The 27,048-nt window shown below is 37.8% G+C and overlaps 1 protein-coding gene across 8 annotated transcripts in view; it reads right to left on the bottom strand.

The window, feature by feature from the left end:
- Nucleotides 1-3,064: 3,064 nt before the first annotated feature.
- gcn1 (GCN1 activator of EIF2AK4) overlaps nt 3,065-27,048 on the bottom strand; it is a 52,018-nt gene continuing 28,034 nt past the window's right edge. For 2 of the 8 annotated variants that reach the window (XR_009204590.1, XR_009204584.1), the window contains exons 34-55: nt 25,733-25,979; nt 25,314-25,435; nt 25,105-25,219; nt 21,793-21,972; nt 21,281-21,501; nt 21,017-21,085; nt 20,615-20,753; nt 19,654-19,850; nt 18,249-18,391; nt 16,844-16,961; nt 14,760-14,975; nt 14,442-14,606; nt 14,182-14,343; nt 13,903-13,995; nt 13,556-13,699; nt 13,096-13,365; nt 12,747-12,860; nt 12,442-12,672; nt 11,398-11,591; nt 11,104-11,218; nt 9,175-10,895; nt 8,741-8,898 (exon numbers count right to left, since the gene is read on the bottom strand). Coding sequence is in view for 1 of the 8 variants with exons in the window: in XM_058389769.1 (XP_058245752.1) it covers nt 3,407-3,532; nt 3,959-4,180; nt 5,686-5,796; nt 6,324-6,472; nt 10,799-10,895; nt 11,104-11,218; nt 11,398-11,591; nt 12,442-12,672; nt 12,747-12,860; nt 13,096-13,365; nt 13,556-13,699; nt 13,903-13,995; nt 14,182-14,343; nt 14,442-14,606; nt 14,760-14,975; nt 16,844-16,961; nt 18,249-18,391; nt 19,654-19,850; nt 20,615-20,753; nt 21,017-21,085; nt 21,281-21,501; nt 21,793-21,972; nt 25,105-25,219; nt 25,314-25,435; nt 25,733-25,979 (3,960 nt within the window). In the remaining 7 variants the exon portion in view is untranslated. Of the gene's footprint in view, nt 3,533-3,958; nt 4,181-5,685; nt 5,797-6,323; nt 6,473-8,740; nt 8,911-9,174; nt 10,896-11,103; nt 11,219-11,397; nt 11,592-12,441; nt 12,673-12,746; nt 12,861-13,095; nt 13,366-13,555; nt 13,700-13,902; nt 13,996-14,181; nt 14,344-14,441; nt 14,607-14,759; nt 14,976-16,843; nt 16,962-18,248; nt 18,392-19,653; nt 19,851-20,614; nt 20,754-21,016; nt 21,086-21,280; nt 21,502-21,792; nt 21,973-25,104; nt 25,220-25,313; nt 25,436-25,732; nt 25,980-27,048 lie in introns of those variants that run through there. The other 6 variants (XM_058389769.1, XR_009204586.1, XR_009204588.1 and 3 more) reach the window with 6 other exon arrangements.

Here is a 27,048-nt window from a genome sequence, read left to right as displayed (position 1 = left end):
GGTGAGTTCTAGTGTGCTCCTCCGCGGAAGAAGCTTTCACCAACTCTACAAGGTGGCGCACAGACCAACGAGCGTTAGAATTATAGAAATTATTCTTAATTTCTGTAATTTCTTTTAATTTTTTCACATCTTCACAGCCCACTCTTCTAGAGTATGGAACAATGAGCACATATACAAAACTAAATCTATTTCTTAATTCCATTATTTTTTGTAATTGCTTTTCTGAAAATGATGAAATATGTGAATGTAGGATGAGTATTGACTGAGGAAATGCCTTATAAATCTTATTAAGACCCAGTAGAGGTATCCGTCAGTGCCAGGAGAAATCGACCTTCTTAATAAGAGATTCAGTAATGCCTGTGTAAGAAAGAAACTGATGATCAGAACTGTACTGCTAGAGAAATGATCAAATTAAGTAGTACGGTTTTAATGTTACAGACTATGGCTGGGAGTGGGATTTAATTAAGCAGACACAGACAAGTGGAGTGATACATACACTGAACTGTACCAGTGCTGTTATACCAAATATCAGCCTGGAACCCGCCTGTCCACTCAAACAGTGGACAACAGCCTACTTGCATAAATGGAAATGGGCTTTTATACGATTGTCTAAGAACAAAAGCTGGCATGTTATTGATAAATATTTTATAACTAATAAGGTTAAAGAAACCTTATTCAGGATACTTTACAAGTTGTACCCTTGCTATGCCGAGAAGTTTAATGTTAAACTTTCAATGTACCTTTTGTCATTCAAAAACAGTCACGATTGCATCTATTTTTTTCCATCAAACTTTTGTAAGGAGGTTATGGTCAGTGACGAATTTTCAATTTTTTCATAATTCTTACTGATGAGATAATGACATTGTTCCTTAAATCAGGGGTTTTTAAACTGTGGGTCGCATAAAGTCACTTGGCTGCAGCTTAATTTACGTTACGGTGAATAAAACAAAACCAGTCCGATACTGAGCAAACGACTCTCAACAGACGATTCTTTTTTCAAAGGAATCATCTAAATAAAACGCATACATACACAAGAATCAGAGTCTGAATCAGCAGAGCATTCATTGAATGACTCACTGAATCAATCGTCTGATTCTTTTGTGTTGAAGTGTCACGTGTCTGCATCAGTAACGTACAATACACTATACTACAGTAATGAGGGACCGCGCAGTGTGTGTTAAAATGAAAAGTTTTTAAAACTAAAGGCATCACGGACCGGTGAGAAGTCTTCAGATCAAAACAACAAAATCTTGAGATCGACTGTAATTGTCTAAGTGGGTCCTGGAATGAAATAGAGTTTGGGCCGAGTCTGGCTTACAACTTAAAGCCGAAACTCAAACTCAGCCAGACTTAGCCCAGATCCAATTTGCTATCTGGGCAGGCTTAAACGAATACTGCTCTCTCATTTTCAGATAATTACATAAGGCTTGCAGGAAAGCATGAATAATCTCCCCATACCTAATTTTAAATGAATTATTGTAGATTTAAAGCTGTTTTTAAGTCCTTGCATAAAAAGTTGTGATTAGGGATTATAAAAAAATATTTTCCTTCCTGTCACTTTACTTCCATATAGATTCATTTTTTCCTCGATTATTTCTGTTTTTATTTAATTTTTTTTTATAACAATTTGACTATTTTTTATGTAAGGACAGTCATAAAAAGCATTTCACTACATGTCGTACTGAGTATGATTGTGTGACAAAATTTGAACAACAATAAACAAGCTACTTGATTAAACTGTAGCATCACCACTACCTTTTTACTGTAAACAGCTAGTTAAACTAGCGATCCTAATGTAACCAGTTTTTGCGTAGCACTTTTTTTTTAGCAGATTTTTAAATTTACATGTGAAAAGTATTTCTCTGTACGTACTATGGTCAATTATTTCGTTCATAGCGTTCATGGTTGCTATCTGTTAGGTCATGCAGAAAAACAATTCAAATGACCCTTACTAAGACGTTAAGAGAACAAGTGACGGACGCAGGTGGGCGTCAAACAGTGAATTTGAGTTTAGCTATAAACACCACGTCTACCAAGCATAAATAGTTTAGAATATGCCTAGATGTAATATCAAAAAATGAAACTGTATTTCTGATTTATATTCTTCTTCCATCAATGCTGGTCTTGTGTATAGCAAAAACAAATTGCTAATACTGCTAGAAAACTGGACATATACACACAAATCAACCATAAACCAATGACATTTACGAATAATGTTAACTATCAAGTTTAGTTTCATTAACTTTAGGTGGTCGCTAGCATCATAACAAAAAAAAAAAAGACACAAAACCTCTTACCACCACTAATATCTCCAAAGTTCAGAATCAAAAATTATTCTGAAATCCTTTGCATTAGATGGTGCAATGTATTTTCATTAAGCTGCAGAAAGTTATTGTTCATTTAAATTTTAATATTCATGAATAACTTGTTCAGTATCTTGAATCATCCTGCCTAAAAAGGAGTACATAACTACCTCATCAGCATTAATAATTAAATGGTATGTAGACATGAAAGTACACACATTCTTGTTATCCATGCTTTATCAGTGGCCCTGTGAGTCCATGTGAATCCCAGTAACTTATAAAGCTGCTCTACTTGAATATTAAACAAACACTTCTGCTAAACTGTCTTTTCATTCTGATGGCCCTTCCTAAACTGTACACTGAGCTAATTCTACATGGCTAACTGCAGATGTACAACTGATTTTGTGCAATAAATATACCCCCATATGCAGTTAATAATAAATCAGAGATACAAATGTACTTTGCATGAGCACAGGGACTTAGAAGAGGCATTTGGAAGGAGGGTGTGTGATTGAAATTTGTGGGTGGATTCTTTTGGTGGCTACATTTAGTGGAACTCAGCAGGATTGCCATTAACATTATATCCAGGCCATGATTAGTTTGTATTGTTGCAACTAACAGGTGAGAGAAGTCATCCCTCCTACCCACATAGCATAGCCAATTTTGCTCCTTTGAGCCAGCTATAGATGGCTATGGCATTGTCAGGATGGATCTTAGAAAAAGGTTTTATTTTTAGGACTCAAAAAAATGTATTAAATCAGTAAGGTTTTTCTCTTCTTTTATTTTTATAACCACTATCAATGGATACAGTGCTGATTAAAAAAATCAGTGTTTCATCCTTTATGTTGCCCCACTCTCAACATACAGACTCAGTGAATAACACTGCAGTAAAATGAATAATGGTGATCATCCAATAAAAAACAAAACTGGGCATCAGAAATATGTTAACATAAATGAGAAACAATATTTTACTTTGTAACTGCAGTAGATCAAGAAATACATTTTCTGGGGTGTTTTCTAATTTCATAATTGACAGCCATGTGAAGCAATCATATCTTCTATTAAATCAGAATGGACTATCTTATAGAGCTGCTTTGGGCAGATCACGTGAGGATGGTATCATCGATTTCTTCATTGGAGTCAGGCAGACCAGAGATCTTCTTCAGCGATCGGCGGTAACACTCGGACAACAGTTCATTACTGGCCGAGTCTAAGATGGCACTGATATTCTGAAATAGGCATGCAAAAATAGGATAAGGATGCATATTTATTGAAACAAACAATATTTTGTGTTAATGAAATTACTGTTAGAAATCATGGTCATGATCTACAACCAGTAGTCCATGAGCTTCAACTGTACACTACTGTAAAATTGCATGAAAAAACAGCTGACCATCAGGGGTGCATACTATTTAGGAAATGACAGTCGCTGGCTAGTTTAAAAAAAGTAAACCCTTATTTTAGCAGGTGAAAGGGGTGTCAAATAGTTGTAAGTGCCGTCTTATTTTGTGATACACTAGAAATTCAGAAGAGGCTGAAACTCATCAGTTTAAGCACTTTTTTGCATTTGTAAAATTTGCATCCACTGTCCTTAGGTTCAAAATATGCATTAAAAATGAATGGATTAAAATCCACTAGTCTGTTATGGAAAGTACCTGCATGACAGTGTCTCCTTGGCGGAGGCGTAGCAGGTTAACAATGGTGTGTTCACTCTGAGCACGGACACTGGTGTTCTTGTCTTTGGTGTTATCCAGCAAGGCTTTGATAACTGGTTTGATCAGACTGGGCTCCATCACTGGGGTGTCTACCTCCTTCCATACCCACCACAGCACTCGCTCGGTCACCAGACGGATATCACTCGACTGATTTTGTAGACTCTAGAGGACAAACCATAGCAGAGAGCTCATATTTATAGGTTTCTCTCTTTATCATCATAAACCTTGTACAACAGTCTGTAACTACTGATATACTGAATCAGTACTATACTGATTCTACTATTTTATTCCATTTTATCCCCAGTTGGGAGTAATCGCAATATATAGGTGTCAGAACACACACTGATGCATACCACTAGGGCTGCATGATTATGACAAAAATCATAATTGTTGATTATTCCCTTGAAATTGTAATTGCGATTATTAATTATGATTATCACAATTTACATAAATTGTATTTTGAATAGCTTTATACCATTGCTTGAAGCAACTGCATGCCATATTTTATATACAAATTTAAAAAAGCTGAATTCTTCCTGAAAAACTTCTATTACTGAAGACTCAAATGTCAACTATACATTGCTTTGCACTGCTTTGATTTCTTTAAATAAAAAAAAAATTAAAAAGGAAAAATATGCATGGTATAAATAATATACTAAAAATAAAATTCATTTATGAATCTAGACTAAGTAATTGCAGGAGGGGATGACATATCTTATCCAGTGCGTTTATGAGTATTTTAAACCCTGCGCTGGAAACTGTATTAATCGGCACCATGTCTTTTGCAAATGAAATGCATGATGGCTTCAGTTATCTTCATTTGTCTCAGAGAAGCTGCCCGATACGGAGAAGCACAAAACAACAACGTCGTGATGGGAATCTGTGTTGCAGTTCAAGCTAAAACACTGGTCGTATTGCACTCTGTGGCTGAATTTTAAATGATTGAATTAATTCGTGGTGTTGCTTGATGGTGCAGAAACACACTATAACATGCCGCTCGACATCATTGCTAGTGAATCTAAAATAATTCCACACCACAGATAAAGCATTTCTTTTTAGTTCTAATTCTTGATTCTTCTCAGCAACACTTTGCAAACTGTCTGATGTTTCTTTATCAGCGCACATGCTCTCGAAATTAGTGAAACAAGTGGATAATCGGGGCGTTGATAAGGACACGTCTACAGACTATTAGGCATATTAAAAGTCTTTATTCACCCCTCACAACACAACATGCAATAAGCACGCAGAATAATGCAAGTAGATTTTTTTTTGTAATCGCAGCTTTGAAAGATTACGTAATCGTGGCATCTGTAATCGTAATCACGATTCTAAAATCGATTAATTGTGCAGCCCTACATACCACCTATCTAAAACATTACTGTAGACAAAGTTCCCCCTATACACACACAGATTATATTATATATATATATATATATATACACACACACATACACACATATATACATATATATACATATATACATACACACACAGATATATACATACACACGCACGGATCAGTCCCCACCCTAAAAACATTATTGTGCTGATTACTCAGCATTACATTAATCAATGACCTGCGTATTATAGCAGAAGTTCTTAAGAAAGAGTATGATCCATAATGAATAGATGACTGTTTTATTTCCAATGCTGTCTGTAGAACTAACCTTGACCAACTGAGTGATAATACGAGGCTGGACAGCATATTCTCCAGCTGATCTGATCTGGTGTCTCATGAGGTAACCCATTGCCCTGATGCCACTGCAAGCTATGGGAATCTAAAGTACCACCACCACATAGGGAATGGAAAAAGGGCAAAATACAAGACAAGATACAAAATACAGGAGTCAATAAAAACTGCCACGTGTTAGTGCTCATTACACTGTCAAATACTATTTTTATAGTTTTAAAAAGTAAAAATGATTTACTGACAGCACATGCAATGATAACGAATAACAAACTATATGATTCAAATAGAGCACTTAAAATAAATTATATGGTACAATGCATCAAAACTAGAAAAAATAGAACCATTAGTTTTTGAATGAAGTCATTATTTTAAATAAACAGAGAAAATGTGTAAATTATGCTCAGATTTTTTTCTTATATTTTAATTAACGTATTATTTAATAATTATCGTCAACTGAATTAAATAAATAAAAAATGTGAAATTATATCAATAGTGGATGTTCATTAAACATATATTATTGTCAAGATAGATATTCTTTTCAGCATCATAATTTTGCATAATCATTTCTATATTTTGGCAAAGTACACCATGCAGAAGGAAATTTTAGGACATTACTCTGTCTGCAGTGGCGCTGGATAGCATTACATCCAGTACAATGGCGCTGTACTCTGGTGCACACAGCCGTTCAGGTGCAGACTTTATAGCTATAGCAAGAGCCATGCTGCGGCCATGGCGCACCATCCAGTCCACTCCTGACACATCCGCTATGGGAGATTACACATCAATCAGTACAAATGTCTAACATATAGAAAGCAGTAAAGTGATGCTTAAATTTAGCATAATTTTGCATGAACTGAAAAATTCATTCCGGCATATTCATTGAATTGGGAAAACTGGAAATCTATCTATCTATCTATCTATCTATCTATCTATCTATCTATCTATCTATCTATCTATCTATCTATCTATCTATCTATCTATCTATCTATCTATCTATCTATCTATCTATCTATCTATCTATCTATCTATCTACCTACCTACCTACCTACCTACCTACCTACCTACCTACCTACCTACCTACCTACCTACCTACCTACCTGTCCACCTACCTACCTGCCTGTCCACCTATCTACCTACCTACCTGTCTATCTATCTACCTGTCTATCTATCTATCTACCTGTCTATCTATCTATCTATCTATCTATCTATCTATCTATCTATCTATCTATCTATCTATCTATCTATCTATCTATCTATCTATCTATCTATCTATCTATCTATCTATCTATCTATCTATCTATCTATCTATCTATCTATGCCTACCCATCTGCCTGCCTACCTGCCTATCTCTCTATCTATCTACCTACCTACCTGTCCACCTACCTACCTGTCCACCTATCTACCTACCTACCTGCCTGTCCACCTATCTACCTACCTACCTGTCTATCTATCTATCTATCTATCTATCTATCTATCTATCTATCTATCTATCTATCTATCTATCTATCTATCTATCTATCTATCTATCTATCTATCTATCTATCTATCTATCTATCTATCTATCTATGCCTACCCATCTGCCTGCCTGCCTGCCTATCTCTCTATCTATCTACCTACCTACCTGTCCACCTACCTACCTGCCTGTCCACCTATCTACCTACCTACCTGTCCACCTACCTACCTGCCTGTCCATCTATCTATCTATCTATCTATCTATCTATCTATCTATCTATCTATCTATCTATCTATCTATCTATCTATCTACCTGTCCACCTACCTGCCTGCCTGTCCATCTATCTATCTATCTATCTATCTATCTATCTATCTATCTATCTATCTATCTATCTATCTATCTATCTATCTACCTGTCCACCTACCTACCTGCCTGTCCACCTACCTATCTATCTATCTATCTATCTATCTATCTATCTATCTATCTATCTATCTATCTATCTATCTATCTATCTATCTATCTATCTATCTATCTATCTATCTATCTATCTATCTATCTAATGCCTACCCATCTGCCTGCCTGCCTGCCTATCTCTCTATCTATCTACCTATCTACCTGTCCACCTACCTGCCTGCCTGTCCATCTATCTATCTATCTATCTATCTATCTATCTATCTATCTATCTATCTACCTGTCCACCTACCTACCTGCCTGTCCACCTACCTATCTATCTATCTATCTATCTATCTATCTATCTATCTATCTATCTATCTATCTATCTATCTATCTATCTATCTAATGCCTACCCATCTGCCTGCCTGCCTGCCTATCTCTCTATCTATCTACCTACCTACCTGTCCACCTACCTACCTGCCTGTCCACCTATCTACCTACCTACCTATCTACCTACCTACCTGTCCACCTACCTATCTACCTGTCCACCTACCTATCTACCTATCTATCTATCTATCTATCTATCTATCTACCTATCTACCTGTCCACCTACCTGCCTGCCTGTCCATCTATCTATCTATCTATCTATCTATCTATCTATCTATCTATCTATCTATCTATCTATCTATCTACCTGTCCACCTACCTACCTGCCTGTCCACCTATCTATCTATCTATCTATCTATCTATCTATCTATCTATCTATCTATCTATCTATCTATCTATCTATCTATCTATCTATGCCTACCCATCTGCCTGCCTGCCTGCCTATCTCTCTATCTATCTACCTACCTACCTGTCCACCTACCTACCTGCCTGTCCACCTATCTATCTATCTATCTATCTATCTATCTATCTATCTATCTATCTATCTATCTATCTATCTATCTACCTGTCCACCTACCTACCTGCCTGTCCACCTATCTATCTATCTATCTATCTATCTATCTATCTATCTATCTATCTATCTATCTATCTATCTATCTATCTATCTATCTAATGCCTACCCATCTGCCTGCCTGCCTGCCTATCTCTCTATCTATCTACCTACCTACCTGTCCACCTACCTACCTGCCTGTCCACCTATCTACCTACCTACCTATCTACCTACCTACCTGTCCACCTACCTATCTACCTATCTATCTATCTATCTATCTATCTATCTATCTATCTATCTATCTATCTATCTATCTATCTATCTATGCCTACCCATCTGCCTGCCTGCCTGCCTATCTCTCTATCTATCTACCTACCTACCTGTCCACCTACCTACCTGCCTGTCCACCTATCTACCTACCTACCTGTCCACCTACCTACCTACCTGCCTGTCTATCTATCTATCTATCTATCTATCTATCTATCTATCTATCTATCTATCTATCTATCTATCTATCTATCTATCTACCTGTCCACCTACCTGCCTGCCTATCTATCTATCTATCTATCTATCTATCTATCTATCTATCTATCTATCTATCTATCTATCTATCTATCTATCTATCTATCTATCTATCTATCTATCTATCTATCTACCTGTCCACCTACCTACCTGCCTGTCCACCTATCTATCTATCTATCTATCTATCTATCTATCTATCTATCTATCTATCTATCTATCTATCTATCTATCTATGCCTACCCATCTGCCTGCCTACCTGCCTATCTCTCTATCTCTCTATCTACCTACCTACCTGTCCACCTACCTACCTGCCTGTCCACCTATCTACCTACCTACCTGTCCACCTACCTACCTGCCTATCTATCTATCTATCTATCTATCTATCTATCTATCTATCTATCTATCTATCTATCTATCTATCTATCTGTCCACCTACCTACCTGCCTGTCCACCTATCTATCTATCTATCTATCTATCTATCTATCTATCTATCTATCTATCTATCTATCTATCTATCTATCTATCTATCTATCTATCTATCTATCTATCTATCTATCTATCTATCTATCTATGCCTACCCATCTGCCTGCCTACCTGCCTATCTCTCTATCTATCTACCTACCTGCCTGTCCACCTATCTACCTACCTGCCTGTCCACCTATCTATCTATCTATCTATCTATCTATCTATCTATCTATCTATCTATCTATCTATCTATCTATCTATCTATCTATCTATCTATCTATCTATCTATGCCTACCCATCTGCCTGCCTACCTGCCTATCTCTCTATCTATCTACCTACCTGCCTGTCCACCTATCTACCTACCTACCTGTCCACCTACCTACCTGCCTGTCCACCTATCTATCTATCTATCTATCTATCTATCTATCTATCTATCTATCTATCTATCTATCTATCTATCTATCCCTACCCATCTGCCTGTCTGTCTATCTATCTATCTATCTATCTATCTATCTATCTATGCCTACCCATCTGCCTGCCTACCTGCCTATCTCTCTATCTATCTACCTACCTGCCTGTCCACCTATCTACCTACCTACCTGTCCACCTACCTACCTGCCTGTCCACCTATCTATCTATCTATCTATCTATCTATCTATCTATCTATCTATCTATCTATCTATCTATCTATCTATCTATCTACCTGTCCACCTACCTACCTGCCTGTCCACCTATCTATCTATCTATCTATCTATCTATCTATCTATCTATCTATCTATCTATCTATCTATCTATCTATCTATCTATCTATCTATCTATCTATCTATCTATCCCTACCCATCTGCCTGTCTGTCTATCTATCTATCTATCTATCGTCTGAAAGAAGTTAAAAATGAAACTGTCTATGTAAAAGTTCGGTGCCTTTCTCCATGTTTGTTTATCCGCCGGTTCTATTTCTTCTCCGGTTACTGTGAGCGCCACAGCAGTCTTACGGTCATCCCAAATGCTCTCATTGGTTGAGACGCGTGAGGACGTTTATCCCAAGCCAATACGGATCAAGATCCCACCCCTCTCGTCGCCCATAGTTTGTCTGTATGTGTATTCAGAGCCAGTGAGCAACAGACTTTTAAAATAATTTACAAAATAATAAAAACTGCGTTAATGCGCGATAAAATAATTATCGGCGTTAATTAATTAATGAGTTAACGCGATAATAACGCGTTAACTTGCCCACCCCTAATAAAAACACTTCAAGATGTAATTATTCAACCACTAAAGTTTGGATTATACAGAGGTGTTTTCTGTGTCTGTTGGATCTTACCAAGGACATACTGTTCTAGAACATTTCTAAGCTCTTCTTCAGACAGGAAGGCACATAACACACCAACGCACCCAGCAGAGGCCATTCGTGTTGCATCCTAGACACAAACATAAACTTTCAACATTGAAACTAAAGTTAAACAATGTTGAGTGGTTTGTCACCACAAGAAGAATGCAATTAATAGAACTATATAAATTTTCATCTTCATATTACCAGGATGGGCAAACTAGGCTGATTATTTACTTGGATACAGGAGTAAAATCAGTGATAATTCCCGGACAAAGGTCTACAGCAGATTGCCATACCTCATCATGTCCTAGCATGCCTAGCAACATGGCGGTCATGGTCTTCTTGATGGCAGGGTCAACTTTAGCTCCAGCACCTTGTATGACAAACCTCAGGGCTTGCAGCATGGTCTCCCTGCATCACATACCAGAACATTAGGAAAGGAAATAGCTTCTAAGACTTTTTAAATTACTAATCCAAACGTAGCTTCATTAGCATTTTTAATTGCTAAGCTAAACCTTCTCATCTTAACAGTGGAATGTTTTAATCACGGAATTGGAGTATTCTACTAAAATCTGCAGACTGCAGTGTACCTGACGCCTGAGTCCTCAGCATTGCGAATGGCTGAGAGCTGCTCCGTAAATAGTGGGTCCACTTTTGTGTGTATAGAAACAAGTTGTCCTAGAGCCTCAGCTGCCCTGAGCCTCACAGGCCTGCTTGTGTCTTGTAGGGCCTTCAGGAATGTGGTCTGGAGCTGTGGAAGGAACGGCTTCAGAGCTATGCCCACCTACAGACAGCAACACATGAGGAAAAAGTGGTTATTCCAGCAGGTGGGGACATGCTTTGTTTCTTCTGAATAAGCTTACATTTTCTTTTCTAACTAATGCATTTTTTAAATTCTTATGTTATATTTGCATGTTTAAGTGCATGTTTTCATCAAAATTCTATAGTCCCTGTTAACATTTTCCTTGAGTTTGAATGATTGATAAACAAACAAACCATTTAAAAATCAAATACAATAGAGGAACCTACTAAAAATCTCAAACCCTAGCTTTGTCTTGATTTTATGGGGGTTCTCATAACCAATCAATTTTTCCACAACAGGTTTTGCTAATTAAAGCTTCCACAAATGGCAATATTATGCAAATGACAAGCTACATGTCTGCATACAGTAGGGCAAGATGCAAAAGCAACTGTTTATGTATCCTCATCACAAATAACACACAAAGCCAGCCTTACACTGTACAAAGAGAAAAATCATGAATTTTGACTACTGGTCACACTGCACAAAGCAGTCTGTCAATATGATCGTTCAAAATTGCATCACAGAACTGTTAAAAGTGAACAATGCCTATCAGACAATGCCAGAGAGGCCACAATTCAATTCAAATCATTAAATATATATAGTGATGTGAGACAATGGACATATTTACATCAATCCTTTTGTGCAATGGTTACCAAGTAAAAAACCCATGCTGATAACTTGAAATTCAGGCTTTAACTGACTCTGCTAACTTTTTTCTAATATATACTGAATTATGCTGTGCTTACACTTATCTGATTAAATTTTCTGACGTTAAAATTTTCTCAATGGACTGCAGGTCCATGGAACTGCAATATAAAAACAAGGCAAAAACCTTGCGAAGCAGAAGGGTCAGGGTCGCAAGTAGAGCAGTCTTCACAGTCCAGGCAAAACGATCTCCGAGTATACGAATAAGCGGCCCAGTGATATTGACTACAGAGGGCCGCAGAGCCTCAGCAGAGGTAAGCTTGATGACAGCACCTAACGCACGTGCTGCTTCTTCCTTCTGGTCTGGGCTTCCCGTCAGCACACCCTCTCTCAGAACAGGTAGAATGCAAGTCACTCCCTGAAGCACAAAAGCAAAATAGTGAGACTCCAAAAGTTAAAACCTAAAATATGACTCAAAACATAAGTTTGTACCTTTTTGGGCAGACAGAAGCCAGGCAGATGTTCACCCTTGACCTCAGCTGCTGCTGAACGTATATCTCTGTGCAAGTCATCAATCAGAGCCAGCTGACTCCCAGCATCCAATTTCTGCATCCAACAAATAAATGTGTATGTGTGTGTATGTGTATACACGTGCCCATTATGTAAACATTCTTTCCAGCCATCTATAAAAAGTGCTTAAGACTAATTATATTTATCCTGGAAAAAATTTCAAGCTAAAGAAATATATATATTTTTTTAATTTTACATTTTCCTATCTTTTGTACAACTGGTTATTATAAAAAGAAATGAAGGAACAACTGGCTGTAATTTTCTTTCACACCTTGGTGATGGAGTTGATGGTGTCCCAGCTCTGATGGAGCACCTCAGGGTTGGTGTCATTGAGCAGGCGCACAAGGCCAGAAAGCAGCGTGCGTGTGTGAGTGCTGTAGTCAAGTCTTGTTCGGGAGAAGTAGGAATTTAATATGGTAACAGATGCCTGCCTAAGACCAGCATCTACACCACGTGTTGCCTCCAGTAGATCCTCAATGATGATCCGCTGGCCCACTTCATCTTCAACGGACAAAATCACAGTCTGGCAGTTGCTTAACTCCTGTACAGGAGAGAAAAGATCAACAATTCTGCCTCAATTGCGTGATGGTTTCATTCCACTAAAATTTCTTTCATTTTAATCTAGAAAAGTAATTTAGCAATACAATAAGATAACAGTAATAGATTAGCCATCATAACAGTGAAGATTTTAATTTGTTTAATTGGTTTTAATGCTTGGATATTGAGGGTACCTGATGTCCCTCCTCAGTGCCTAGCTTTTCTTTGAGGGATGAGAGTAAAGCAGGCAGAATCACACCCAGGTGACGTGTCAGAGCATCACCCGTCACAGCAGACAGGAAGGCTAGCACACGTGTATTCACTGGTGGAGCAGTGAGCTACAAACAAGAAAAAAGAGTGAGACAAGAAAAAAATAAAATAAAATAAAAACCAAATTAAGGAGCTAAAGCTTGCAGGATAAACCACATTATTTTATTTGTGACTGTTAGGAGAAAATCAGTCTGGTTTTATGACAGATGGTGCTAAGGAACAATTATTAAAGGGGTAAGATTTTGGAATATTGTGGGGAGAGAGAGACAACCTTGGGCACCAGGTAAGGCAGCACTGATCGACTCTTCACAGCCATAACTTGCTTCAGCCCATCCAGAGCAAATTCAGCAGTCTCTGGATCCTCCTGCATACCAAAGAGCAAGATTTAATAACTCTTATCGACAAGAATATAGATGGATATTTATTTCTTAAAAAAATTATTATTCATTCATGGCATATTCTGCACACTGACAAATAAGTGACAACTGAAAGATAAAGAAAAAGATGATGAAGATATGTATAAGGTATGTAAAGTAAGTCCTTGTCTCACAAGCTGTTTAAGCAGAGCAGGGAGGATGTCGTCCAGTGCTTGGTGCCCAATTGTGGTGTGTAACTGTTCAAAGGTTTTAGCTGCAGCCTCACGCACATCTTCTAAAGGGTCACACAGAGCTTTACGCACTGTAGGCACTAGGGATTCAGAGAACACCAGCACCTGTTGGACACAGACAGATAAAATACAGCTAAGCACTATTGTTTAAAATAAGCACAATTAAATCTTAAACATCAGAATGACAGGGATAAGCAACATACAGCATCTTTGCTGGTGGACTTCATAATTTCGCTGAGACCGATGCACACACCCTGCCTCTCGTCACTCTTCTCTGAGCGCAAACCCTCCTCTAGGATGGGGATGATTTCCGGAAGGATCTTTTCCCCCAGTTTCCTTACCAAATCCCCCAGAGTACGAGCTGCAATCTGGCCAAGGATAAAGTGCATTTTTGAAGTAAGTGACAGTGAACAAAATATAATTTCTGACATTTCTGAACCAAGTCCATTAATCAACCAATTACCATCACTAAATACTATTTAACACCTTAAAAGTACATGAATTCAATTCTGTGTGTATACCGTTCTCTTGTCAGGGCAGGTAGAGGCCAGGAATCCCAGCAGCAGGGAAAACAGTGTAGGCAGGATTTCTCGAAGTGTACGCGGAGTGTTAGCCACCACAATCTTCCAGACGTGCAGGGAGGCCTGTCTGACCACAAGCTGCGTGTCTGAGCGGCCCATATAGAGGCCAGAGAGCACACGGTTCCTTCGCTCCACTCCCAGTGCACCAATAATGGCCTGAGTAACACAATTGTTTTACAAAATAATTACTGTGTAACTGTGTAAAATACTCAAATTGTGCTTGGCCAATGAAGGCATTATTTCTGAAAAACAGACCACAACATTGTAACACTAACAAGTGGCTACTTTTGCTGACATTAGTTATCAGATAATCCTAAATACATGTGTAATCTAACATTTATTATAGATTTTGGATTCAAAAGATTTATTTAGCATTTTTCAAAGGAGACTCCAGGATCAGTGCTTTGTAATAGATAAGTAGTTTTAATAAGTTAAGTAGCCTTTATATGTAGCCTATATACTTTACTGCACAGTGAAATTCTGTCTTCGCATATCCCATCCTTGGAGGGTTGGGGCCAGTGCACAGTGTCACCCATGATGCAGCACCCCTGGCTTTGCAGTGCTGGGGCTTGAACCTTGATCTTCCGATCAACAACCCAGAGCTACCACTTGAGCTTTATGGAGCAAAGCTGTTTCTTTAAGCTTTCAGATAAGGGTCTTTGAAAAAGAAGTTTCTCTGTAACAACCTGTGTCCTATGTCTTTTTAACTTGAAAAGAGCATAGAGAGACGGACCAACTCATAAGAGTTGGTAGAGAAAGCTGAAACACATGGTTTTAGACCACAATAATCAATTACTATGGTGAAGGGACTCTCTTTTGTACCCAATACAGCATCAATTCACCTTGTGAAAGTCCTGCTCAGTTGTGAGAGAGATTTTCAGTTTAAGAGCTTGATTTTGCAGAACAGTGGCTAGTTCACTATATAATAGTGGTGGAGGAAAACGTTTCCCTAGATGCTTCTACAAAACACCCCAAAGTGGCTCACTAGAATTCAGATCTGGTGACCATGGGAGATGTTCAGCTTCACATACAAGTTTGTCAAACCACTCTGTGATTAGTCTTTCTTGCTGTGTGTATATGTCATCCTGATTCATGGCACCACCCTCAGTGTAAAATGTTTGAGCCAATGGATCCACATGGTCCTCCAGAATGGTTCTTGGCAGTGACGTGAACATCTAGCACAAGTATCAACAGTCCATGGTGCTTCATGGTGGTATGCCAACATTACCTTGGATACCATGGCTCTCAATACACCAAAGACCTGCTATCCTGGTTACAGATGCACCAGTGAGACATGTACCAACAATTCTTCCTCTTTTGAACTCCATTAAAATCCTTCACACTCTGCTCTTACTTGAACGTGATATCAGTGAATATTATCCACCAGGCCACATATAAATTGGCAAGTTTCATTGTCCAAGCCAGTATAGGTGCTATAATTTATAGGTATTATAGCGTAAGTGACAACAGGGCTAACATGATTCATTGGTGTACCATGATAATTAACAATACACATTGGCTGTGCCGTTATGTTTGTAACAGTAACTCCACTTCATGTCAGCAGAATACACCAAAATGTATTATTTCTTATCTAATGACTGGCTACAAAATTTACATAATAATAATAATTGACAATTTAGATACAAAATTAAATCTAATTAATAATGATAATAATAAATTTAGAATTAGTTGCCTAAATTAAATGTACTGTGTCTTACTGGGGAAAGAAATTCACCAACTATGTCCATATTGACAGGAATATTAATTTGTAACTTTTACACAACAGTAATAAGAAAATGTATGATATTTTATAAAAATGTATTAAATTCTCTACAAAATCACTGGAGAATAACTTGAACAGTGTAGGGACAGTGACAAAACAGTGTATAAAGTGAAGCTTAATTGCTAATAAAGCTAATTTCAGACAAATTTTTGCCTTTTTTTAAAAAAAAAAACTAAAGAATGTGTTGAGAATGAGTCAGTCAAAATACAGAATTTTGATTTATCTGGCACAATGTATATACCTTGTTAGACTGTGCTGTCCCGAAGTTGTCATCCTCGGAAGCGGTCTCCGTTGTCATCTTCCCAGAAACCCCAGAAATGTGGAAGAGCAGGTCTCCTAGCAACTGCACTGAGCTGAACCTAAGAGCAGATATATTTTATTTATTTGGCATATCTGCATGTTATCTTTCATTTTAAAGCCAAGGTTTTCTGCCACAATAGTTTTAAGCTTTTGTCATTATTACAGCTGATGTTATGATATTTGCAATCCGGATGCTATAGCTGAAGATAATGGAAGCTATAGTATTAGGGTTACAACAATACCCAAAATTCAGATATGATGCAGTACAATAATGCCTCAGTTAAAAAAACAAAAAAAATGAATCTTGTCTGAATATGTCTTAGGTTTCCAATTAAAAAACATTTAACATTATAAAAGTGCAATAGCTGAACATTAATGAAACTTTCAGTTATTCATTCAGATTCTTAACAGCATACAATTACATACAAAAACCTTTTTTCAAAATGTAGCAAAATTTTAAACGGGCTAGTATTCCCTTGTGTGACTCAAAAGGTGGTGTGTCTCTTATTATTCTGCATATTATTCTGTTAGCATGTTCTGTAAGTCACACAGCCACATTTTCTGTATGTCTGTAGTATTAGCTCCAGTGTACTGTATGGATTTAGCATAATGTAACATTTTTGTCGTCCACTCACTGGCCATCTGAACTGTAATATACTGAGAAGCCAAAGTGCTCCATTATACTAGACATTAAAGAGTTGGGGAAAACCTGTCTTTTTTTTTTAAATAAATAACTGAATAATTGAATATTTAATAATATTGCGGATGACCCCCTCACCCATTTCTTAACTTTTTGCTATCTGCTATTTGGCAGAAGGTACAGGAGCATCCATGGCACCAGCACAAGACAGAAACAGTTTCTTCCCTGAGGCAGTCAGATTATTTAACAAGCTACTGCCTTCCCAATGCTCATCTCAGCTAATCAAACACCCAGTACAACCTAATACCACAGCACACCTGCACTTTATAGAGCTGCATAAGGTTTATGGAACACCCAATGCATATCTATTACTCTAACAATAGTTTACAGTTTATAACAGAATTTATTGGGCAGCGTATTTTTGCCTGGGTATTTATTTTTCAGTTCTGTGTATTTATTGTCCTGCACTCATCTCATGCTGTTATGTATTTGCTCTTTATGTAGTCTTGCATACTGTTGTGTTGCACCATGTTCCTGTAAAAACATCATTTGAGGAATGACAATAAAAACCCACTTGACTTAAAAGTATTAAGGTACTATAAATTAGTACAATATAAAATAAAATTGGTCTTATATAGTCATTATATTTCTATATTCATTAATGGATTTTCCCCAACAGTGTTACAATAGTGAGACAGTCCCCCACCTGATCCTCCAAAGGTCATCAAACAAGCCTTGCTCAAGCTCAGGCAGCAGAAGGGCAATGGCTGTCTCTGCATACATACTGATGATGCGCTGACCTGCTCTTAGTGCTGTGTCTCTTACATACTCATTCTCATCAGCCAGAGCCTGAATGCACAAAATCAGACAGGTATACATATATACATACATACACATGGATCAGGCATAACATTATAAGCACTGATAGGAAGTGAATAACCCTAATTATCTCCTCATCATGGCACCTGTTAGTGGGTGGGATATATTAGGCAGCAAGTGAACATTTTGTACTCAAAGTCGGTGTGTTAGAAGCAGGAAAAATGGGCACGCGTAAGGATTTGAGCAAGGTTGTAATCAGTGTCAGATGATCAGTGTTATTCATGGCACCTGTCAGTGGTCATAATATTATGCCTGATCGATGTATATATACACTCACACAGAGAGGGAGGGTGGGAGAGAGAGGGAGAAAGGGAGGGAGGGAAAGTCCATTCTGCTGCAACATCTACTGAAATACTGCTGTACAGGTGACATCAGTATGTTTGTTTTATGAAAATTATGCACCCTTCTATTTTAGTGGCCCCTGTTGACAGCTGCTTTAGTGCATTCATAAATAAAAGGAAATATCAGTTTATCTCTGAATATCTGTATGCCTACTAAAGAATAAAATATGTTCTAAAGCCTGTACACCTTAAAAACCTTTCATACCTCACAATACACTTGCATACAGTACATACAGTATACAAATTCATGCTAAACATGTTGGACCCGATCTGAGAGGAAAAAAATTCATTATGGTCTCCTCTGACCAATGAATGTGCTCCCAATACACATCAGGCTTATTTTCATGTTTACTCTTGTGTTTTGTGCCAAAGAAAAAAGCAAGGGATTTTTTTTTCTTAAGATACTGTCAATAGAGGTTGATGTTATGCAATGACCTTTGCACTGTATGAGCGGTCACAGAAGTGTAAATTTGTAGTGATAATCCCTGTGACAATTCTAATTCTAATTCTAATTCATGCTTCCCCTTCTTTTTTTTCAGACCCAAGTAGTGCATCTGTGGTGTTATTTTAGGAAGACATCCACTGCAGTTTAGATTTTGTTTCAATGATCACAGCTTTTATAATTTTTGTGCCTTGTGATCTAACTTATCACAGGTTTATTCACTTTTACTGCATTGAGTTTCTACTTTGGGGACTGATTTTTTATTAAAGAATCTTTGCAAAAAGACAAAAAGTCTTTGCAAAATATGTTTAGTTTTACACAATTATAAGGAAAATAATGATTTTTTTTAAAAGAAATGGTACTATAATGGTACTATAAAGTGGAGAGGAAAAATCTAAGAATGCAGATGTTTTTGTTTTCCATTGGACAGCTGAGAAAATAAAGAATACCTTCAGGATACAGGGAATAATTGGGCCTACATAGGGAGTGAATCTTTCACCAAAGGTGAGTGGAAGGTAGATGAACATCATAATGTAGCCGTCGCGGACATGAGAAGCAATGTCCACTTTGCTGGCCGTCTGGACAACATCAGGCATCAGTTTGTCCAGCTTCTCAACACCTAACCCAGCCATCACCTCTGCCAGACCTACAAGAGAGGAAACTTATCAGCTCCTTTACTAGACTCAAGATATATAATATATATCTGATATATAATAACAGATACTAATCTTTCTTATGTAAGGGCTGCATGATTATGACAAAAATCATAACTGTTGATTAGTCCCTTGAAATTGTAATTGCGATTATTAATTACGATTATCACAATTTACATTAAATAGTATTTTGAATAGCTTTATACCATTGCCAAAAACTTCTATTACTGAAGACTTAAATGTCAATTATACATTGCTTTGCATTGCTTTGATTTCTTTAAATAAAAAAAAAATTAAAAAGGAAAAATATGCATGGTATAAATAATATACTAAAAATAAAATTAATTCATGAATCTAGACCAAGTAATTGCAGGAGGGGATGACATCTCTTATCCAGTGAGTTTATGAGTATTTTAAACCCTGCGCTGTATTAATCGGCACCATGTCTTTTGCAATGAAATGCGTAATGGCTTCAGTTATCTCCATTTGAAGCACAAAATAACGATGTCATAAGTTATTTTTAAACAGACTGGATTCAAAAAGTAGCTATTTCTTGAAAGTGTAGTAGTTTCACCCAATGTGGCCTGAAACACTTATTTATGCATCAAGGTGAAGAAAACCTATGAAGCAACCTAGATTACAATGACTCGCTAAAGATTAAGAAACCAGTATTGCAAAAGAGGGAACCACAGAAAGTTTTCTCTTTTCTATACAACTTGGTGACCATATTTTGTTCAAAAGTCTTTGCTGTTCTCACCCTGTGCAGCTCCAGAACGATCCACAGAGCTCTGTTCAGAGGCTAGAGTCTCCATCAGCCAAGGCAGCAGATCATCGAAGCAGGACTCACCCATACCTTTGACCATAGCACCAAGAGCTTTTGCAGACACTGTCCGTACCTTACAGGGCAGAGAATGTACAAGCTTTAACTTGGACTAGGAACTCAGACACTCAAAAAATTAAAGCAAAATATAAAATAATAATGATAATGATAATAATAATAATAATAATAATAATAATAATAATAATAATAATAATTAGTAGTAGATTTTCAGCATAATAAATGTATGGGATTTTTTAATAATACAATGTAAAATCTTAATATACACATGATATACAGAATGCATAAGGAGTCCAGATTATTTGATATATTATGGATAACCTCTGGTACAGGATCCAGTAGGGATGTTTTGAGTCCCGGTATCACACTAGGCAGGTAGGGAGAGAGATCCTGCTCCAAACACAAGACAAATTGGTAGCAGTAGTTAGATGGGTGATGTAACAATGATGCAATAAAATGAGAAAAAAGAAAACACAACCATTTTTGCTTTGTGCATGCTTAATAAATGAACAAGAGAGGAACGAATCAGCACACGTTTTAAACAACACATAACAAATATAATGGTATCAGAGGCCATGCACCCACCTTTTGGTCGGTGAGGGAGTACATGTTGCCGATGATCTGTGCAGCCATTTTGCGTGTGTCCGTGGACCGGTCCTGGAAAGCCCTCTGAACAATGGGCATGATGAGAGCCAGTGAAGGTGCATCAATAAAGTGCACAAATTTGGTCTCAAGCAGTGTGTGCAGACAATGTTGTGTCTTGTGTGATGGGTCCGTAAGAGCATCCAGCAGAATGGGAGTGATGGCTAAGAACCCAGGGAAATTAATTAACAAAGTGCATTCACCGATTAGTTCAAATTTTTAAACTCGACTTGTTGCCCATTTTTCTGCTTTCTGTATATACACATAATTGTCATTTTTTTGTAACCATACAAAATCTGAATGAAGAAAAATGCATGTTTAGAAAACATGATAAATAAAAACCAAATCATCATAGGAAATATACTGATATATTTAGGTTAGAAGGGAAGAGCAGAAACCATCATGGGCAACTCTACCATCAGCTAGATTAAAAATCAAGTTTATTTAATTCTTACCCTGGATCTCAGGGTTGCGGATGACTGAGCCAATCTGGCGCAGTGCCTGCTGCCCAGCTTTCTGCACTTTGACATGCGAGTCAGTAAGAACCTCAGTCAGCTTGGGCACAATGCTGGGTAGACATGATGACAGCTGTTTAGGGGCACAGAATGCCATGGCACCAAGCAACTCCACAGAACCTGCAGAGCACAGAAACAAAATGATATGGGAGCTGGAAAAAAGCAACAGGAGTCTTCACTTTTTTCTTCTTCCCAAACATAAGTGAGAATTAAATCTGGGCTATTTTGAACAAGGCATAAATATAGACTAATTATTATTATTAGTTGTAGTAGTAGTATTAGAAAGGGAAACCACCAGGTGATTAATATTTAGTTGCATATTTGATTACATATCCTTACTTGCAATAACTGCATTAACCTCTCTCATGCAGCTTGATCAATTTCCTCCCAATCAGATAAGATACATTTCTCTGTTCTGTGGCGGACCAAATAATTCTGTAGAATTCTGAATTCATTCTTCTGCTGCCATCAGAAGTTACATCAACAGTAAATATCAGTGAGCAGCTGTGCAACCCCAAGCCATGACACTAACTCCACCATACTTGACTGATAAGCTTGTATTATTTACATCACTTTGGTATAGGTTAATTTTGGTTCCAGAACGTTTGTGGTTCATCTGTTTATTTCTTTGTGAATTCTAATCTGGCCTTCTGATTCTTACTGCTAATGAGCGGTTTGCAGGGTATTGTGGCCACTGTATTTCAGCTCTCAAAGTTCTTTAAATTATTTTTTTGATACCTTCACCCTACTCATTGAGCATGTTGGTGAGGTCACTATTTTTTCTAGATTTCTTTTCACAGATCTCACAATGTATCTGGCATCAGCTGCTGTTTTCTTGGTCAACCTGTTGGATGTATGGTTGTTATTACACCAGTGGCTTCTTACTTTTCCAGGTGATTTCCAAATGGCCTTGAGCTCATTTCAAAACTCAGATTAAATTTAGAAAATAGTCACATCTCGGACCATGCTCTCGTCTCATTAAAAACGTGTCTCTGACATGTTACCATGTTAAATGTACATTTATGTCTGCTACCACAGAGAGGTTCATCACTAGTTTTCCAGAGTTATTATCCATGATTGGATCTCTGTCTGACCAGAGAGAATGTGATCAAACAACTGATTACTTAAAATCAATGTTTCACTACACCCCAGATAATGTAGCTCTACAGAAAAAATAGGTTTCTGGCATAACACATGCACCTTCAAACACACCACAAGAAAATTTGAACGCAAATGGCATCAAACTGTGCTGGTATTATTTCAAGTATCAAGGAAGGACCGTGGCAGCAATGACTTCATGAATTATTTTAATGGCAAAACTGAAAAAGACAAAAATTCAGACTATGCATTTAAAACCAGATAATTTAATAGCTAACCCTGTAGATAGCAATCCTCTGTCAGCTGTCCAGCTATAGGCCAATACCAAGCTTCCCCCTTTTATCTCCAAGATCAGAGTAAATTTTGTAGTACAGCAGCTCATACAGGGGTTGGACAATGAAACTGAAACACTGGCCAATTTAGTGTTGGAGGTTTCATGGCTAAGTTTGACCAGCCTGGTGGCCAATCTTCATTGATTGCACATTCCACCAGTAAGAGCAGAGTGTGAATGTTTAATTAGCAGAGTAATAGCACAGTTTTGCTTAAAATATTGCAATGCACACAACATTATGGGTGACATATCAGAGTTCAAAAGAGGGCAAATTGTTGGTGCACGTCTTGCTGGCGCATCTGTGACTAAGACAGCAAGTCTTTGTGATGCATCAAGAGCCATGGTATCCAGGGTAATGTCAGCATACCACCAAGAAGGACGAACCACATCCAACAGGAGTAACTGTGGACGCAAGAGGAAGCTGTCTGAAAGGGATGTCCGGGTGCTAACCCGGATTGTATCCAAAAAACCACAGCTGCCCAACTCACTGCAGAATTAAATGTGCACCTCAACTCTCCTGTTTCCACCAAAACTGTCCGTCGGGAGCTCCACAGGGTCAATGTACATGGCCGGGCTGCTATAGCCAAACCTTTGGTCACTCGTGCCAATGCCAAACGTCAGTTTCAATGGTGCCAGCAGCGAAAATCTTGGGCTGTGGACAAAGTGAAACATGTATTGTTCTCTGATGAGTCCACCTTCACTGTCTTTCCCACATCCGGGAGAGTTACGGTGTGGAGAAGTCCCAAAGAAGCGTACCACCCAGACTGTTGCATGCCCAGAGTGAAGCAAGGGGGTGGATCAGTGATGGTTTGGGCTGCAATATCATGGCATTCCCTAGGCCCAATACTTGTGCTAGATGGGCGCGTCACTGCCAAGGACTACCGAACCATTCTGGAGGACCATGTGCACCCAATGGTTCAAACATTGTATCCTGAAGGCGGTGCCGTGTATCAGGATGATAATGCACCAATACACACAGCAAGACTGGTGACAGAGTGGTTTGATGAACATGAAAGTGAAGTTGAACATCTCCCATGGCCTGCACAGTCACCAGATCTAAATATTATTGAGCCACTTTGAGGTGTTTTGGAGGAGCGTGTCAGGAAACATTTTCCTCCACCAGCATCACGTAGTGACCTGGCCACTATTGGCTCAAAATCCCTCTGGCCACTGTGCAGGACTTGTATCTGTCATTCCCAAGACGAATTGATGCTGTATTGGCCGCAAAAGGAGGCCCTACACCATACTAATGAATTATTGTGGTCTAAAACCAGGCGTTTCAGTTTCATTGTCCAACCCCTGTACATAAATAACATTAATGAAATGTATGCCAGGATTTAGGCCTCATCACCTCATCAGTGCTGGTTTAAGTGGTGAATGACCTACTACTGGCTCCTGATCAGGGTCTTATATAATTTTGGCCCATCACATTTTCCAATAACTGCTATGATTAATATTCTCTCTTTTCCCAGCTCAAAATGGACTCCTTTTCTCTGATAGATGGTCAGTTTATCCTTTTTAACAACAGATGCCTGGTGTGTAAATCACGAAGTCATTTCAAGTTATTAATTTTATTTATCAACAACCTGTTTTTCCCCCACCTCAAAATGTCAGTGTTTAGCACAAATAAACGAATTGTAGATGTCAGATGTAAATATTAGGAAATTAAAGCTAAAATTCAGATCCATTGTCTCATTCATCTTTTGATGTCAAATCCAAATGTCTTCAGTGTATAGCAAAAACAAAATAATTGGCCTTGCCAATCCAGTACTTTCACAGGAGACTGCAAGTTGCTCAAGGAACATAAAAAAGTGAATGTTAACCTGCTTTTGTTCTCCAGGACTCCTCCTCTAGGGCTACAAGGAGAGAGGGTAGAACTAACTTCACCCCATGAGCACTTAAATTGCGCATTACAGCTTTGGCACAGTCATCTGCTGCCTAGAATAGATAGAAGGAAATAACAAGAACATGAAAAAGTGGACAAAAGACAGAGAAACAAAGACCAGAAGAAAAAGATAAAGTTTGTGTATACCTCTCTAACATACTGGTTCCCATCTCCAAAGCAGAGGAGAAGATGGGGCAACACATGTACCACATATGGCTCAAACAGTTTTCCCAGCATGTTGCACAGCATTTCAAAAGCAAATAGGGCACCTGAGTTAGAGAGAGAAATCACAGCTTGTGCAAATCTCTGACTCTAATATATTATACCACATTCCACATAGTGTTTAGGAGTCAGGGATGAAGGGGATGTGAGGAAAAAGACAGCCTGTTTTTTTAAAACAAACAAACAAACAAATCTATCTATATACTGGTATAAAATATGTCAGATTATCTAACAATGCACAATGTGCTTATAGCCTACTGTCACACACATTTACCAATAATGGAAAAAATAAAAGAGTTAGTTACAATATATAAAACAATCATCATAAATCTAAACACACTCACCCTCTCTCCGTCTGGCATTCTTTTTGTCCTGAATGGCATCAGTGAGCGTAGTCATGATGTCTTGCTGTTTGAGTGAGAGGATACCCAGGCCCTTTACTAAGCCGGCTAAACCATAGGCAGCACCTTTCCTCTCTGCATACTTATCACTCTCCAGCAGCAGCTGCAGCAGCTTGCGCACCATGTCACCCGCATCTTCCTTTATAGCAGGCACCAGAGGAGGCAAGCAACTGGCCACAGACTCCTGGACCTGTAGTAGAGGGACATATGCTGATGTGGCATTCTGATCTCTGATAACTTATTCTAGTTTTTGGATAAAATACTGCACCAACACTTCCCAAATACGTAGCACATAACACATTAGTTCCACTCAATACACATGGTTTACTCATCTAGAGGTCCTAATCTGAAAAATTTCGTGACCTACCGGTAATAAAATAACACTGAATGTGGTTTGTAACTAAATCAGCAACTGTAGATCATATAATATATACTCACCTTTAGGGCTGCAGCTATCGATTATATTAGTAATTGAATATTCTACCGATTATTCCATTGATTAATCAAGTAATCGGATAAGAAGTACTTTTTCGTTATTAAAGAGGAATACTAAATATGTAAGAGAAGATAAGACAGATCTCTTAAAATGAACAACTAAGTTGTTTCCTATTTAGAAAAATGAACATAAAATCTAAACCCATTTAATGCATTTAAGTGACATTCAAAATGCAAATACAAATATATAAATAAAAAAACTTTACTTCAAAATATTACAACCTAAAAAATAATAATAATAATAATAATAATAATAACAAAACATTCCATTTATGTTATGCAACTTAACTTTGACGTTTCAGTCTAACTACAGCTCAAGCAGGACATAAGCATTTACTGTCTTCCTGGAAGACTTTGTGGTTTATGTAAGAGGCAAAAATTAGGGGACAGGAAGGTAACTAGAACAAGAACAAGAGTCCATACACAAAATTTCTTAATACATTTTTCTGTAACATGAAATTAGTGAGAATAATTGGAGATTTAATAATTTGGAGAATAAACTCTCTTAAATGTCTCTCTACATACTGGTGTGTGTGTGTGACAGAGAGAGTGAGGCTATCAAAATGAATGACGCTTAGGCTTTTACAAAACTTAGCTAAATTAGGGACATCATAACTACCCACCATACTGATTTACGATCTTAAATAGTCACTACATGTAGCCATAATCTACATACATTTTTATGGGCCTTAATTTCAACTAGCCATCATATTGATTTAAGCAAAGTGCAAACGTTCATATTGTTTTAAGCTAAGCTTAAAGAG

This window comes from Hemibagrus wyckioides, linkage group LG05 (genome assembly GCF_019097595.1).
Source record: "Hemibagrus wyckioides isolate EC202008001 linkage group LG05, SWU_Hwy_1.0, whole genome shotgun sequence".
NCBI classification, from domain to species: Eukaryota; Metazoa; Chordata; class Actinopteri; order Siluriformes; family Bagridae; genus Hemibagrus; species Hemibagrus wyckioides.
Note: the sequence above shows the minus strand (reverse complement) of the source record. Positions and strands in the feature narration are given on the sequence as shown.